Raw genomic sequence first — 17,373 nt, forward strand, 5'->3', positions numbered from 1 at the left:
ACCTGGCAGGTGATGCCAAATGAAAAACAGCCTGAAAGCACAGGTGGATAAATGTTTACACCGATTTCAGGGAGAGAGATGGGAACTGTCCCACGGATCCTGTTCTCCATCCATGCCCCCGGAATGGTCAGTGTGCCCGGCACGGGAGCCCTGTGCGCAGGGCGGCTCTGTGGGGATGCTGGGCGGTGAAAGCAGCATCTCAGCAGCCCCGGTGCTGGCCCGGCTTCTGCTGCCGCTCGGTTTGCTCGCCCGGCTGAGGAAAACGAGGGAAAACATTCCTTCAGTGGCACAGCACCGCCTCGTGGAGATGTTTCATTAGTGCCGCTCTCAGCTTAGGGGAAGAGACCTAAGTCAATTAGCTTCAGTTTAAACTGGAGTCTCAATGAATCCTGTGTAGTCTGTGGTCTTGTCTGTGCACGGGACCTGATTTGTATAGGTGCAAGAATTATTCTGGTACCATCATTTAGCCATTTAGCTATTCTGGAGCAGTTCCTTAAGAGTGCAGGACATTTTTCAGAAACAGCAAGAACATTCACATGACACTAGAACTGCAACAGTAGTCAACATTACTAAGTTAACAGGTCTGATTGGGTGCAATTCGTGTGCTGGGAGATTGAATCAGATGGGTGAACTGCTCCCATTGTTATAAGGAAAAACAATGGCAATATTCAAATATTTAAAATAAATGACTTCTTCCTATGGTATTCTGATTCTTCCTGGTATACATTTATCTCTGCCTTAGAAGATAAAAATTACATGAACTCTAGCTTTCAGAGAGCCAACATTGTTGAATTCACTTTTTATATGCCATGACAACTTTCAGTACTCGAGGCAAAACTCCAAGCACAAGTAACTATATACTTATATAGAATATATAGAGCTCCCTGTTCATGTTGAGATGTATTCAAGGTATAGCTCAGTTTAATTCAGGTAAGACATTGAGCCTTGGTCTCCTGCTTTACTAGGCTGTTGAATGCTTTAAGCATCTCTCAATGTCTCTGTTCAAGTTGCTTTGTTTTTTTGTATAAATGTGAATGGGAACCAGAAGACTGCACTAACACTATTGCAAATAAAATTACACTGTTCTTCATAGAGGGCAGCTGAGCTGCAAAATCTCCTTATTATATATACATATGGCTTCAAAAATGGGTTGCACAAACTCATGGAAAAAAAAAAACCCGCTGATAGCTACTAAACATAAAATACCACATGTACATCACAAATCACTAGAGGCTGCGAAAGTAGATGGATTTTGGGTCTGATACAATACACATGTTCCAGGTCAACAGAGGTAGATACCCTGACTGACTAGGAGGATACAGGCTGTTTTGTTCTGTCTCAGCTAGTGCTAATTCTTTTTATAAATTAGAAGATCTTCACTAGGAAAGGTTAAAGAGAAGAATCTCTACACAGGTCATGACCTAGTGCAAGGTCTGCAACGTATGGCATATGAACCATCTCGAGGTAGCACATGCCAAAGACTGCCTGTCAGTCTGTGTTCAGTGAGTCCCCAAAAGCCAGCCTCAGACAGAGCCTGCCTGCAGGCAGTCACAGGAGCTTGGCACACCTCCCTGAGAGCTGGCTGGATGGAAGCCCTCATCAGCACCTGCTCACAAACCTTTATCTGCCACATTGGACTGCGTGGAGGCTCAGGGTTTGAGTTTCTTCTTAGCATCAAATCTGCCAGATATCTGAATACCAGTTTTCTGCTTCCTAGGAGTACAGCTTGGGCATCAAGCTGTGAGATATTTAGGGGCTATGTTTTCTGCTCTTTCACTCTCTCTCTCCCTCTTTTTTCCTTTTTTTTTTTTAAGTTGGAAAGACTGTGGTTTATATGATTTATTTATTTCAAGGAAAACTTGAATCTCAAACAAAGACAAATGCTAGGAGAGAAAAACTATTTCCTCTCCAGGTGTATAGCTACAATAGCTACAAAATTATAGAGCAACCTAGAATAATTATCATCTAACAGCTTGCAGCCTAGACAATCTATTTTTTTATTTCTGTAAGCTAAAACATAAATTACCAATAGGCTGCATAGGCTGTATAAAAGCCCTGTTATTCGGCCCAAACCCACATGATTTCCTGACTGGTGCATTGAAAATAAACTGAAAGGCAGAAAGACTATACAAAGCCTTTCAAAAGTGTTCACATTGAATAGAGACAACCCTAGAAGCCCACTGGGAAGGCCCTTTCTTTACCAACTGATGGCAGAGCCCTGTGTGTTCCTGACAGAACTCAGCTACTCTATCAATCAAAGAGACTGAAATTCACCGCAAAGCCAATTCGGCAGCTCCGACGGCTGGAGTAATTCAGCATGAACATAATTGCTTCTACTTAGGATTATAATTAGGGCCCATTTGACAAATGTCACTCTGGCTGGGCCAGGGATAACGATCAGGAGTTGTGAGATCCATACCTTCTGGGCCGTGGCTCCTGGTGGGCTGAGGAGCGAGTTGCATTCCCCTTCATGGAATTCTTCTTTACATTCACGGCAGAACACGGACTGGGAAACAAACCAAAGCATGCCAGTCAAAAAAACACATTAGGGACATAGACAGCAGGTTACAATCATGAAGAATCATACAACAGTTGATCCCTTGTCCTCCTCTTCCCATTAAATTCCCATAATCCTCCTAATTGTGCATCTTATTATACACTCTGATCATTAACACAACAATTTTGCTGTTATTGTGATACATTTCATCAGTGAAGTAACGCAAATGCCATTATTAAAAAATGAAATTTTGCAACATGGTTCATTTAGGGACATAAAGTCATACTAGATAGTTATGGGTGTACTTTTCCTCCTGTGAAATCTATTTATAGAAGAAGGGTGATAGCTGAAAAAAGCTGCTGTACAGGGTTTACTAATGGAAATAGTCTATTCATAGTTCTGAATCAAATGTCTTCTCTACAGAGAACTATTGCTGACTTTGCTAGGGGATGACCACTTTATAAAAGGCCTTATGAAATACCATTTTCTAGGAAATTATATCCTTGCCATAGACCTTTATAGGATGGTTTAAAAATCATAGAAAGAACACAATGATAGGTTACTTAATGCAGGGTTTAGGGATATACCTCTAGACCTTTATTGCATTTTAGCAGTTGTTCTGGTTTTATCCTCCTTAAATAACATTTTTTCTTTACATAAGTCTCCATTGAAAGTAATGTCTTTTGCACATAAGTGAAACAATTCTCCCTAGCTCAGTCTGCCTCTGCCACCTAAAGTGGTTCATATGTATCAGGTTTGATGCCTTTTCTAAACTCTAAAATGAAGATATCTGACTTGACATGTGTCAAATCTTTGACCCATCAATGCTGCATTAAATTCTGTGTCCTTGCAGGTAAAGTGAAAAGTCAATAATGTAGAATGGGTCTCTCTTATGCTGTTTTAAAGCTATGCTGTCTTGATACACCTCCAGACTCTGAAAGATCTCTCAGTAGTAAGCCGCTCTGACTGGCATTATAAGCAAGACTTATAAAACAGCCTTGATTTTTAGATCTAGAGCTGCATTCACGTAGAATGAATAAAGGATATCAGGAAGACATGACACTAGAACGTTTGTCTGCCAGTAATTCCAGCTTTTGTATTTTCATTTTGAACTATTTCAAGCTGTATTTTCACTTTTCCAAGAAGCACTGACAATCATATTTTATTGTCATGCTAAAGAAACTGCCCTTTATGAAAAGAAGCATAGTGCAAGTCCAAAAGGATTGATCCTGTTATTTAGAAGGGCAGGGAAATTTGGAGCAGTGGAGTGGAGTGAGTGTTCTAACTTCTAGAGATATCAAACCTAATCACTTGTTTGCTTTCGTGTCACTTCTCCCTCTATTAAATCAGTGATATAAAATGTTTTGTTTTACTTCAACCAACACTGATTTGTTAATTCACTCGTGGTTGTTAGCAAACAGCTTCACAAAGGAGGCACTTTTTTGTGGGGTGTGTTGTATGGAAGGCTGCATTGTTGTAATAGAGCATCATTTAAATACAACAACGATTTGCAGGGCATTAGTGGTCAAAAGTTTCAGGTGTGTTAGCTCTTCTCAAATGGGTAGTGAGTTTCCATCTGGATACCTAAGGTCTTAAAGAGTTGTTATTCCTTAACATTTAAGGTTATGGCTGCGTTTAATTGAATTTCCTACTGTGTATCCTACTGTCTTTTTCTTTTGTGACTTTTATTTCCTTATGAGCACATCTGACTGACAACATTTGTCTGATAGTGTTTTGTATACACTTGCTTTATCACTGCCTTATCACACAATGCCTCAGCTTGCCTTCCTTACTCCAATCTCTCTTTTCCCATGCAAGCACAATTTTAAACCTTTCATAAACATTATAAAGGGAGAAATAATGAAGAAAGAGAAGAAATATAACCAGGGCATATATTTTGAAGAGACATTCTGGCTGGCTAGTTTATGTGGCATTGGTGTTTATTACAATAATAAAATTCATAAGCTCCTGCAGTACTATTTAAGACGTGAAATGCATTTTCTCATTATAGAGGCCATATTTTATCCTTGCCTTTGAAATAAATGATCCACAGTACCAATGTTACTGATGTTTTCCCCACAGGCCTATTGGAAACATTCATGAGTGTATAACTGGGCCTTTCACTAACAATTGTATATCCTGCAAGTAAGTCTGTGAGTGGGCCTGCCACATCCTTGTAATGAAACAAAGCCTGATTTTTTTTGTGAGACAGGATACTCCTTTCACATCCTATTAGGTAATGGATGAGATGTAGAATCAGTTCTGTGGCAAAGAAACACCCTGGAGGCTGATCAGTTTGTCAGAATAAATAGGCATCTCCCAACAGAAATGCATTAAGCACTCCCTTTTTATGGCAAAGCATGCATCATAAAGAAAAGGCATGTCACTTACAACAAAGAGCAGTTGGTGATAGTTTTTTTTATTTTTTACTTTCAGACATGAAAAATATGATAAATTTTCAGTAACAAAATACAGTTGCAGTAAGCAACTGCAAAAATGCTGTCAGTTAACTTGTATTTTATAGCTTCATTAATATTAATACAGTTACTTTGCCCTTGGAAAGGAAAAGATTTGATGTTCAGTCAGGATTTAATACTTTTGCATAAATTTAATATTAGTAAGTGTTTAAAATTACTATAAGTACTGTAATTACTAATAATAGTTACACTTTCTTTTCCTTCTTGTGCCAAAAAAAGACTGGCAGATTGCTGTGTTAATATAAACAGCAGATAAACTTTCTATGTCTTTACGCATTTAGCACTTGCCTCTGTTACCCTTGAAAGATTCTTTGGTTGGAAAACAACCAACGCAAAGAATAAATCCCAAAGGTTCAAAGCTACCCCTGCATTAAAAAGAGGATTAGCAGGGAAATCCCCAAAGCACTTAAGGGATTTAGGCACTGGAAATTAATATAACCTGTGTGTGGGCTATTACAGGCTTTTGAATATCTGTAAAAATGTATGAGATAGACCCAAGCAGAAATCCTAAATCCAGTGACCTCAGAATAGGGGGTATTAAAAACCTCAACAGGGATTCAGATCCTGTTTTTAAAATCCTCCTATCGTTATGATTATTCAAACAAAAGGTAAAATCAGACCAAACTCCCAAACTCTGGTCACTTCTATAGAATTCAAATGCCACAGATGACGTCTGCAGTGATGCTGAATAAAAACTAGGGTGAAAAATGAAGCTTCAGTCTCAGTTACTCCTGACTGGGCCATCTATAGTGTTTTAAGTTTGGAAGTGGGAGCAGAATGCAGCTCTTTTTTTTTTTTTTTTTGAATGAAAGGAAAATGAGTTTGTCACTTGCACGCTATGCTGCTTGGTTTTTTAGAGATTTTGCCATTTCCTTTTCCGCAACATTTCAAAGATTTGCTTTGCCTTGGATTAAGCACCACAGCCCTCATTGTCTCCCTTGCCTACTGCAAATGCCTTTTCTTTGGTCTCTGATAATATCTCCCTATAGTGTTTATAAGTAATACCATTAAAATCATCTTGCTTCCAACTTCAATAAAATACCCCCATTCTCTGCACAAAGCTTCAAGTTTGAGCTCCCTTCTTTTATTTTAAAGTTACTCCTCAACTCAGATATTCCTTTTCTTTTTCACCCTTACCTCCTTCCATGTGTCTACACAGAAGAATGCAGGGAAGTTTGCAGTGAGGCAGTCATAGGCAAGGTTTAATCTGCAGCACTGCAGGTGCACTGCTAGGGACTTGCAAAACTCAAGCACATACCCAGATTTCTTACCAGCCTTCTGCAATCCATGTTGAAATCTGAACTATCCTTTCTTCCCTCCTGTAGTTATCACTCTTGGCTTTGTACTGAAGACAGACCACGCTTTGGCTGAGGTGTGCCTTCCAAAGCCAACATTCACATCCAGATTAAAGATATCAGATGAGGAAAGATGCACTCGTACTTCTAGTGCAGTGTTTCATTGGGTCTTCAAAATAACTTTTAAAATTTGTATCTAATGTCTACTTTGACTCTTCCTAGCTTCAGCTTCCAGCCACTGGTTTGCATCTCTCTGCTAAAATAGAGAGTCTTTCAGTATACCTTCACCTTCCTGTGAAGGTGCTTAGGTACTGTAATTAGGATACCTCTGAAACTTTTTTAACCTAAACAGAGAGACTCCTAAGCTTTTCACTGGTTAAACCATTCCTCCTCCCTCTCTCCTCCAGCCCCAAATCATATTCATTGCACTTTTCTGAGGATTGTCTTGTTTTTGTCACTAGTTGTATTTGACTAATCTGTATCATTGCTGTGCTGCATCAGCAAAGTTTTTTTAATATACTTCTGAATCACTGTTAAGTATTGAATCATGACAGGTTTGATGACAGTCCCTGTCAAATGCTGCTAGCAATATCCTGCTTTGCATAGATTCTTCACAGGAAACACTGCTTTCTGTGATCTGCCAGTTCTTAAATCCTCACGACCAAAGCAAGATGAGGCATCCATACTGCATCGCCTGGCAGTGATGAGACAATGCTCCTGCTCAGACCCCAACCATATCAGTTGGAACCGAGCCCACTAAAAGCTCTTATTGATATAATCTGGTGATGAATTCCTTATCAGAATATTCTCTAGTCTGAAGTCTTATAAAAAGACTTGAAGAAATTGATTTTGTTCAATTACTTTTTCTTATCAAACCTGTAACTTCATCATAGAATGAAATCAGTTTCCTCTGTTATGACCTGTTGTCAGTGAGAATATATTGACTTGTAAAATCTTAAAAAGATCACTTCTTCTACCTTTTCTCTTTTCATCATCCCTCGTTCAGTGGTGGCTGTCTGGACCCTCCACTGATAAGAATTGTGAAAATTAAAAGCTACTGAATGCAGGCAGGATCAACATCTTCATCAGCACTGGAGCAAAACTAATATGCAAGCAATGCAAAGATTCTTAAAAACCATAACTATATGAACAAAGGAAACCAACACAGAACTCCTTTCATTTTTTCTCCTTTTCATTTAAAATACAACAAAAGTGCTTACAACTTATACCTTCTTTCTCAGTAAAACAAGTACATCAAGAAATCAACCTTCAACGCATCTACTTCACTCTTTCTTCTAAAATCAAGCTTGAAACCAAACCAAAAGAGTGCTACGTTATAATTCATGCTAGGGCTGAAATAAACCACAGTGGACAAGTGTTAATTCTATTATTTATTGGGCTGCCAGAAAATGCACTTTAAGTGCTCTTGTAATGTGAGAAGGCTAAGTATAGTCTAAAGAGAATCCCAGAGAAGTCATGCATAATCTAAGACACATATGGAACTAAATAGACATTTTTATGTCTTCAAAACCAGTTTGGTTATGTATTACACATCAAAGCAAAATAAGCATTCTAAAATACTTGCACAGCTTTGATCACTGCAGCATCAGAACATCTTGGAACTGTAAGAAAACCTCCTTCATTGCATGCCAGTGAAGCAACAGAGGACTGCTATTACTGTTTTAGTGACTGAAGCCCGATTTGTAGAAAACCTGGACCACAGATCCCTAAAATCTGAGGATATTAATTCAGTTGATATGTGTACCTAAATGCCTCTGAGGATCCACACTAAAGGTACTTGTCCAAGATCACATAGAAACACATAAAGAAGATTTCCAGTTTTTAGACATTGGACTTCCCCAATAGCCATCTCAGATCATTCCTCTAAAGAACCACATTCTGGTTTCATAAGGTCAAAACTTTGCCTAACAGAGGTAATCAGGGAAGTATTTCCATGTTTCCCCCCACCTCTTTTGTAAATGAAAATATAATGGAGGAGTGTAACTATGTAGTCACCAATCACACAGAATATCCTGAGTTCCAATCATCAAATAGTTATATGGTATAGAAAAAAAATGTATAGTTGTTTGCTCTTTATCAGAATAACAGGATTTTTTTAAACCAGACTTTTTAAACCTGAAGAATGTTTTATTAAATAGTAGTACGAACAAAACACTGGATAGGTAAAAATTAATTATTTTCACTGGACAACATCAACATCTGGTTAAAAAACTTCGTGAAAATGTAAAATATTATAGGGCACCAAGTTTCAATTCTAAATGAGCTTTTGTAGACAAACTATAGGCTGCTGACTGGAGCAAACATTTTTACTGAAAATATGAGAATGCCTTATGGGAAATCAAACCAATCAGGAAGTGCCAAACAGAATGACCCAAGCTCTCTGTAGTGTTCCCATTTAGAAAAATATGGTTTCCAAATGCACTTTCCAAAGTAAAAATGATGTTATAGGGATCGAGAAGTACACACAGAATTTTTTTCTTATAGAAAAGCCCATAAACCCCAGATTTCAAAGAATATGATTTTACCATGCTGCATGACTTTCAAGTAAGACAGGACTTGGATCTTGGTGACAGTTCAGACCTCCATAAACACACACTGAGTATTTTTCACTCTGAAACGATGAACTTTGTTATTTATTTCCACCCAAAGTCAATTAAAACCACCCCCTGCCCTCTGTGAAGGTCACAGTCCTTGTCATGCTGCTGCTGTGAACCAGACATCTCAGGTATTGGATTGACTTTGCCTCTGGCACTTTGTTATATCCAGAACCAAGTGTGAGACCATCATCCACACACCCTTGTCTTTTGATATTTCTTGTCCTTACAGCAGGAAACTTTAAAAGCAGAGTATTTACCATCTGGAGAAGCTATGTTTACTCAGAATTTGTGGCTTTGCCAATTGCCAGTTACAGAAAAACCTGCAAATACTACAATGAAGATAAATGCCACAGTACAAAAAGCATTCATTTTTAATGACACCAGTTTTATCAGATATGAGGCAATTGCAAAGCATAGTAGTACTTGCAGAGCAATTTTGGTCTTTTTCCTTATAATAAAGTACATACATTTACTATGCATATTTCAGCTAAAATCAAACTTTTGTGAGAGGCATGACAATCTGTCAAAACATGGTTTCAAAAATACAGCTGCATTCTCTGAGCAGCTTTTGCAATCTAAGGGCAATTTGCCATCAATACTATGAGAGGCAATTTTCTATAAACATAAAAAGCTTTAAGCATAGGACTGCATCAAGATTTAAATGTTTTCCTTTTGAATCTGGAAGTAAAAATCTCCTTTCTGACTCCTGCAAAACAACCCATGGGCTCATTTCCTAAGATCTAGCTGATGGCATTTACATCTGACGTCTCTTCAGTGAGTGCTGGCGAGTTTGTGCCTACAGCCAAACATTCTGTCCTGGAGCTTGCCTTATATCAGGCACCATTAATTTAAAAGGTGGGCTGGTTAAACTGACAGCATGAGCTCAAAAAACCTGTCCCAGACCTCCCCAAGCCTGATTTGCTGATTAATGCAGATTGGCAATCTTATTTCTGCTTCTCAGCCCCCTTCCTTTGTTGCCTTATATTCTAAGCACTGCAAAGGATAGAAGAGAAGAAAAAAGCAGGGTCAGATCCAGGTACTACTTCTCTCAGAAGAGACTTCAAGCCTCTGTGGGAGAAGAGAGAATGCTCTTTCGAGATTTTTCTACCCATAACTACACACAAGGATATTACACAATCTTTTTCTTAGCATGTTGGCTAGGATGTAGGACTTATTAGCCCATCTCAGAAAATAAGAAAAAGTGTATAAAGCAGAGTTAGTAACAAGATTATGTGGTATACTGAAAGTGTGAAAAACTGTTGGTTGTGCACATAAGAGAGTCACATCTTGTTATCACTGAACAAACTACCTGATAGCTGACTACCCAAGCAGACACGAGTTCAAACACTGCACAATTTTCAAAGCAGACCATGGCTTTGGTTGTTGAAACAGGCATAGATGGCCCTGGCAGAGGTGCACAGATTTAACAGAACAATATTGTGCCCTGAAGCACTAGGAAGGGATGCCCAGTGAGGTGCCAACCAAACTACTGCTGGAAAAGGAAGCCAAACAAGCTTAAACCAAGCAAGCAGCTGCCTGGAGCAGCAGGCTGCTAAACCCTGCAAGGCATTTGTGTCCCTGTAACTTACCTGAGCCAGAGCTGTGGACAGCAGAGAGAGCAAGGCTTCTAGCTTGTCAGGCTACAGGGACTCTGACAAGACCTTAGATGTTAAACATTACTACTTTGAGGAGCTCTTCGTAGCCCCAGAAACAGCTGCGGCCATGGAGTCTGACCCCTCCTTCAGGACCAGCTGTCACAGCTACTCATCCTCCTCTGCTCTTAATTCCTTTGTACCTGCTTCTCCTCTCTGCCTTCTCATTTCTGTGCAGCAGTAGCCTAGACTCTTTCTTTCTTCAGGTGGAAAACCTGAGTTTTCCTTGCAGGTTGCACTGCTGAGAAGCTTTGGAGCCCTGCTGGAAGTCTCATGGCCATTCCAGTAATCTGTAGCTAATGCAGCTGTAGCATGTTTGGGACCTGGATTACTCTCTCCATGTGGTGCTGTGTTATGCTGGGTGGAGGTTGCAGCACTGCTTGGGATGCAGAACTGCAGACATCCCTTACTTCCTTCTGCAGTACAGACATGACAAAGGAATTTAATTAAGTATTAGGTTCTTTCTGGTCCCACTGGAGAGAAAAAACAATGGTGTGTTGACTTAAATCTGTTCCCATTTAAGTAACTTTAGTAAGTAGCAGAGACACCTAATCACATCTATCTAGTGTATAATGTTTAGCAATTTCATGCCTGGATGACTAATAAAATGCAAAGTGGATGCAGGTTAATGTAAGATTTCTACAAATTATTTCCATAATAAATTACAAAGTATTTATATGAGGAAACACTGAAAAAAACCCAGTATTATTGCCACCTTATAATTTAATGGAAAGTCTTAGAAAGTAGATGCAATGGATAAGGAGATTAGTAATTAGTAATTTATGAATAAGAGGAACACTTTTAAAGTAGTTGGAGAAGTAAAATGTAAAACAGGGATTTTTAAAAGGCTTTTTCTAATCTAGTGCCTGTAATTCCCTATTTTATATCATAAAAGAATGCACCATTCCACTTAAAACTTATAAAAAGGAAAAAGAAAAGTAAAAATAGGAACAAAACCTTAGCTATGTAATATATATAGGCACACATTAAAACACAAACTCTGTGCCTCTCCCACTTGTGATGGTAGAAATCCTCTCTCACTTAGTGGAACAATACCCCAGATCAGATAAAGTCAGAGCATGAGTCACATTGTAAAGAAAATAAAACTAGAGTGTATGTTGTCATCACTCAAATGGATACAAAGAAGTAGTGAAATTTTACATGGAAGAAAGCATTATTTTTAGGAACTGGGATGTAAAGAGGGAAAATGACAGTTTTCTTGAGATGCCTTCAGAAAGGGTGAGACAATGCATTCGATAACAAGTATAACTGAGCGACTATTTTTTCCCACAGAACATGCAACACTATAACTGTGATGTAAAAACTTGATTTTTTTTTCAACAAAGTGGTTGAATGCTACATTAAAATATCACTTCTCCCAGGTTTGAAAAAGATGTTTTGTTGCTGAATGCATATATCAGTTCATAAGCAATGTCATGAGGAATGAATTTTACTGCCTGCGGCTTTAGCTTCTGCTTTAGCAGCTTTAGAGTTCTATTAATATGCCCTTAAAAAGTACAACAAACCTATTTCCATATGATAATACTGCTGCTCTGCATGCATGCCCTGGGCATTTGAGCATCTAGCTGCACATTTATATGTGCAAACAGACCTGGAAATCTGACGGGTTCATTAATGCCGTTCTTGGAATGAACTACTGAACATGCAGGCTGGGAAGCTGATGAGAGCTAGGCAATTACCCAGTGCTTAATTCACACCAAATTGCAATAGAAATCTGAACACTCCTTTCCTTGAATGTTTTTTAAAATATCCCTAACAGGATGAAGGCATCGCACATACAACCTTTTGTTCTGTGCCATTCACACTGTGTTCTTGTAACAATGTGCAAGATGTACATTTTGTTCATCTCTCAGTTGCCTGAATTCATCTACATTAAAAAAGCCCACCCAGCAATATTGAAAACTTCCCGAAGATGGCAGCAGTGACACAGGAATCGACACAAGCTGGCTTGACTAAGCTTTTGCAGTTGAAAAAGATTCTTAAAAAATCATAGTCAACAGCTATGATCCAGTCCAGGGTTACTAACAGCTGATACATGCAAAACCAGTCCTGACAAGACAGTCTCATAAAGAAGAAATGGTATTCAGATGCACTGAAACACATAAAAGGAGCAAGGGGTGCTCCTTGTTTCAAGGGCATTGCATCTTCTCTCGAATCTGGTAAGAGCTGAAGCTCTGTATAAAGAACACCCTTCTGAATATGACCATTGAGCAAATAAAATAGCATAAATAATGTATCTGGGATAACTATGGTGCTGTTTTAAGTGTTTTATTGGGTTCATGCTATCTCCTATTTGTAGCACTTGCCTTTTAGAACTGTAAACACACATCTAGTTTATGTACTAGGGTGAGCATAAAATAAGGAACAGATTTGTGTGTCTCTGTTCTCAGGAAATGCCTAGCTTCTGAACAAGGATCCAGTGAATGTGCCTTCCCTCTTAGTGACCAGATTAAGGGCATTAGGATTTCTCTGAGAGAAATTCTCTTTCTTTGTTTGTTTGGTTTCTTTTGAGGGGGGTGGGGAAAGAATGACCTCAAGTCTTTATTCTACTTCTAATTTATGTTTGACTTATGAAGAAGTGAATCTTTTAAAATTAGGGCATAATCTACAATCATCAAACCCAATCCATGTGCTTGCCAAAGACCAGTGCTGCTCAGTTCAATAGCTGCTTCTTTCAAATTCTGAGTGTGAATAGTACTTTATTGGAAATACTAAAAAAACCCACAAAAGCTAACCAACCAACCAACAAAAAAACCCCCAAACCAAACCAAAACCAACAACAAAAACCAAAAAGTCAATCAAAAAAACCAAACCAAAAAAACCGTTGCACGAAAGGATTCTAATTGGAGGTGTCTCTAAGTCTGAATATTGACACCGAAAAACACTGAGAAACTTTGGATAAATTTCAAAGACAGATGAAGACTTGGTGTTAAGCCTCAGTCTAAAATTAGATGTAGACAGACCTTGGAACTCCACCAACTCCAAGCTCTGAAGGATGGATTTAGACCAAGGATCTACAATTTCAATTACCCTGAAAGGGGAATAAACTAAAATAAATATTGTTTAGAAGTGAGAAAGAAGTTGCAAGTATTTTTTAAAACCATCATATTTGGTTCTTCTGAATGGAGGATCATCTTTGTGAAATGTTCTATAAGCACTACTGGAGAAAGCATTGGAATAATGACGAAAATAGCATGCTCCATCCTTCATGGAACAAAAGCAGATGCTTCCTGAGAAAAAAGGCCTAATCAAAAAACAATGATAGCTGGACTGGTTTATGCCAGGAATACCCTGTCACGATGCAGAGCTCTCATTAAGGATACCTCAATTTCTGTACCTTCTTTTTAATGCATAGCTTAGCTGTGTGGTTTCAAGTTCTTTTCTTTTGAAACAAGAATGTTTTTTCAAACTTACAGAATCTGTGCTAATTGTATTCACAATGTACATACCAAGTCAATAATGTGACTTCTTGTCTGAGCTTTCAAACTAATCGTTTTCTGGTTTGTTGATCTTAGACATTGCTGTAAAGTAATTATACAAACTACCAAAAAATGATCCCTGAAATGTGAGCCCTGAGCATTGCCTGGTTTACACGAAATACAGTTTGGCACTTGTCTCAGCACTGTTTTGAAGAACCACACAATAAACACTTTATTGCAAAAGCAACTCCATTCAGATTCTGAATACATATACATGCATATAAAACCCACAAATATTGTCCTGTATCAGCCTATACTGACAGGTTGCAAGATCCCTGACTACAAAAAATATGCTCCAAAAACATTTCATGTTTATCAAGATAATTTTACCACTCAGCAATTTTCTTACTTTTCTTTGGATTTCTGACATCTACAAATCACCCAAGAAGCACTACATTTCTCTAGCTGTCTGGGAGGCAGCACAGCAAGGCACAAGCAATCTAGAAGGTTTCTGGAGTGCATTGATGACAACTCCTTGACACAAAGGATGGAGGAGCCAGCAAGGGGCCATGGTCTGCTGTACTTTCATCAAGGAAGAATGAGGTGCATATGTGAAGACTGGAGGCAGCCTAGGCTGCAGCAACCCTGAATTGATGGAATTTGGAATGTTGAGAGGAAGGAACAAGGCAAAAAGCAGGACCATAAATCTGGACTCAGGAGAACCTACTATGGCCTATTTAGGGCCAAAGAGTGCCATGGTGGCCAGCCCTGGAGAAAACAAGGGTCATGGACAGCGGCTGATGTTTGAGGATCACCTCCTCCTGCTCAACAGTGATCGATCCTGAGCATCAGGAAGTCAGCTAAAAATAGTAAGAGACCCACTTGATGAATAAGAAGCTCCTGACAAAATTCTGACATAAAAATGAAGCATGCAATAGGTTGGAGCAAGGATCCAGAAGAACTATAAAGACACGATTCAAATGTGGGCTTAGAAAAGCCAAAATCCACCTGCACTTAAATCTGGTAAGGGACACAAAGGGCATCAAGGATTTCTGCAAGTACCTCAGCAACAAAAGGAAGACCAAGGAAAGTGTGGGCCTGCTGATGAATTGGGCATGGAATTTGGTGAGAAAGTACATGGAAAAAGCCAGTGCAGTCCTAGGACCCACAAGTAGTATATTTCACTGCTACTAAACATATGATATGCAATTACACTCTGGATGGCACAACAAATAACACTAAACCAAAGTGCAGATCTTCACCCTTTCCTCAGCACAGTCAGAAAAGCAGATGCAATCCTTAAATCCCAAGGAAATGCGTATCTGCATGTGTGTGAGTACAGAAGGATGACTCCAACCTGGAACTTCTGAATAACATGGGAGTACACCAGAGCTCTGTATAAAAACAGTTTATGATCGACGAAAAAAATATGCATGAAACAGTCTTGGTTCAAAATATCCACTGCAAGAAGACAAATCTAATATAATGCATTCGAATACCAGCTGGAACAGAACAAATTGCCTGAAATCTAGGAAAGCATGAACCAGGCCCTCCAAGTACCTGTAGGACATCCCTGTGCCCACTAATAGGTCTTGTTCTCAGAACTCTGAACTGGTATTTTTTTTAGTTTCTGGAATTAGTGACCGCAATGCAAATTATCTAGGCCTTTAGAATAAGCACGCATGGCTGAAGAATTCCTCATTCATGTAGTGCTTCTAAGAAATCAATGTGATAGGGCTTATTGTTTGTTTTTAATAAGAAAAGGAGTTCAAGAATTCATCTTATGTGATAATTAGATTGTGGTCTGATGATCTGATTATATGTGAAATTTCTTGCTATCATGGCCAGTCCTTGGGCTTATGCAAATGGGCATGACTCAATTTTTTCCAGTGGAGCTACATTAATTTACAGCTGCTCAGGATCAGAGCCTACCTGCCTGTTTCTGACACCTAGGATATGAATTCATATGGCTGTATGGCATCAAGATTCTCTAGTCAAGCCCAGGACATACCTAAATATTTCTCATTTGAGATATTCTGCTGCAGTAATGCACCTCCTCCTGGGCTCTCCCCCTCTCACTACTCTTCTTCTTCATTCCATCTAAAGTCACTTTTTCCTTCCATTTCTCTAGCTACATTTATATCTTGGCTCTCTTAATTTTGTTCCTGAAACAAAATTCAAGCTATTCCCTATCTTTTTTTTTCCCCCAAGCTTTTAAAAACCTTTTGTCTTAAAGCTATTGAAAGAGCTCATTTTATTTTTTTTCCTTCCCTTTCTCCCAGTACATTAATTTTCCTTTTGTTAATACCTGGAAGCATTACTCTTCTCACACTGCTTCTGAAGATAGAAAGAACCTTATAATTGCTGCTAGAACTCCACAGAAGCAATAATACAACTATAACAATGCTAACAATACCACTATACCAACAACAAAGAACAATACCACTGTCAAACACAAGGTGTATCATCCTTTCCTCTCATCCCCTTCCCTGCTCTCAAAAGACTTGGAAGTAGCCACACCTGGAAGCCTTCCAGCCATGAAGGCACAAGACTCTGGTGGATTCATGTGATAGGAAGAAAAAGGAATGTGTTTGGAGACACTCACACTTTCTACCTCCCCAGGTACATCCTTCAGGCATTCTATGCAAATGAGCCAATGGTAATTAGGGTAGCATGAGCCAAATTCTGTATTCACGACCCACATAGAAAGCAGATAATTAATCAAGGGGGAAAAAAGGAAGAATATTTTTAAAATATATTATTCAGATATAACTGATCCTTAGAAAATTATTAATGTGTGTCTAATCCCCACTACTTAAGCGTACATGTGGTTCTATTCTGTTGCTAATCATGGTATTTTGGGTCTTTTTGGGGGGGTTATTTTTGCACAAATCAAAGGAAAAAGTAACATACCCCTGGGTCTCTCATAAACAGAAATGTATCATTATCCTTGAAATAATTATAATCTGGGGGGAAACTGTAGTAATTTTTTTACCTTTTCCCCTCAATATTCAAATTACGTTGCTATTGGGAGTTTAATGCAAAGACAGGAGAAAATAGCCACAATTTTAGTGTATGACTCCACTGTATTTATATTCTTTGGCTTCAAAGATAACCTACCAGCTCAGACAGAAAACAAAAAAAAGTTACTTCTGCAAATTGTCTTAAAAGCACTCAACAACAATGACCCCAAACCACTACAGCTCTCAGTTGTCTTACTGCTGTATTTGGGGGCTATTACTGTAGCTTGTTGATAAATAAGGATCAATAAGCAAACTTTGCTTGGAGTCTTCTGATGTCTTATCTTTGTGTAATACATTTACTTCAAATGTGTGCCACAATCTCTGATTCCAATCTCATTTTTGGATACATAGGAGGTTGGAATTTTTCTATA

The 17,373-nt window shown here is 38.7% G+C and overlaps 1 protein-coding gene across 1 annotated transcript in view; it reads right to left on the reverse strand.

Moving 5' to 3' along the window:
- Positions 1-17,373, reverse strand: part of PRKN (parkin RBR E3 ubiquitin protein ligase) — a 552,380-nt gene that overhangs the window by 14,185 nt on the left and 520,822 nt on the right. The window contains exon 10 of the mRNA XM_005416351.2: positions 2,420-2,506. Within this exon, the coding sequence (XP_005416408.1) occupies positions 2,420-2,506 (87 nt within the window). The remainder of the gene's footprint in view (positions 1-2,419; positions 2,507-17,373) is intronic.

This window comes from Geospiza fortis, unplaced genomic scaffold (assembly GCF_000277835.1).
Source record: "Geospiza fortis unplaced genomic scaffold, GeoFor_1.0 scaffold41, whole genome shotgun sequence".
Classification (NCBI taxonomy): Eukaryota; Metazoa; Chordata; class Aves; order Passeriformes; family Thraupidae; genus Geospiza; species Geospiza fortis.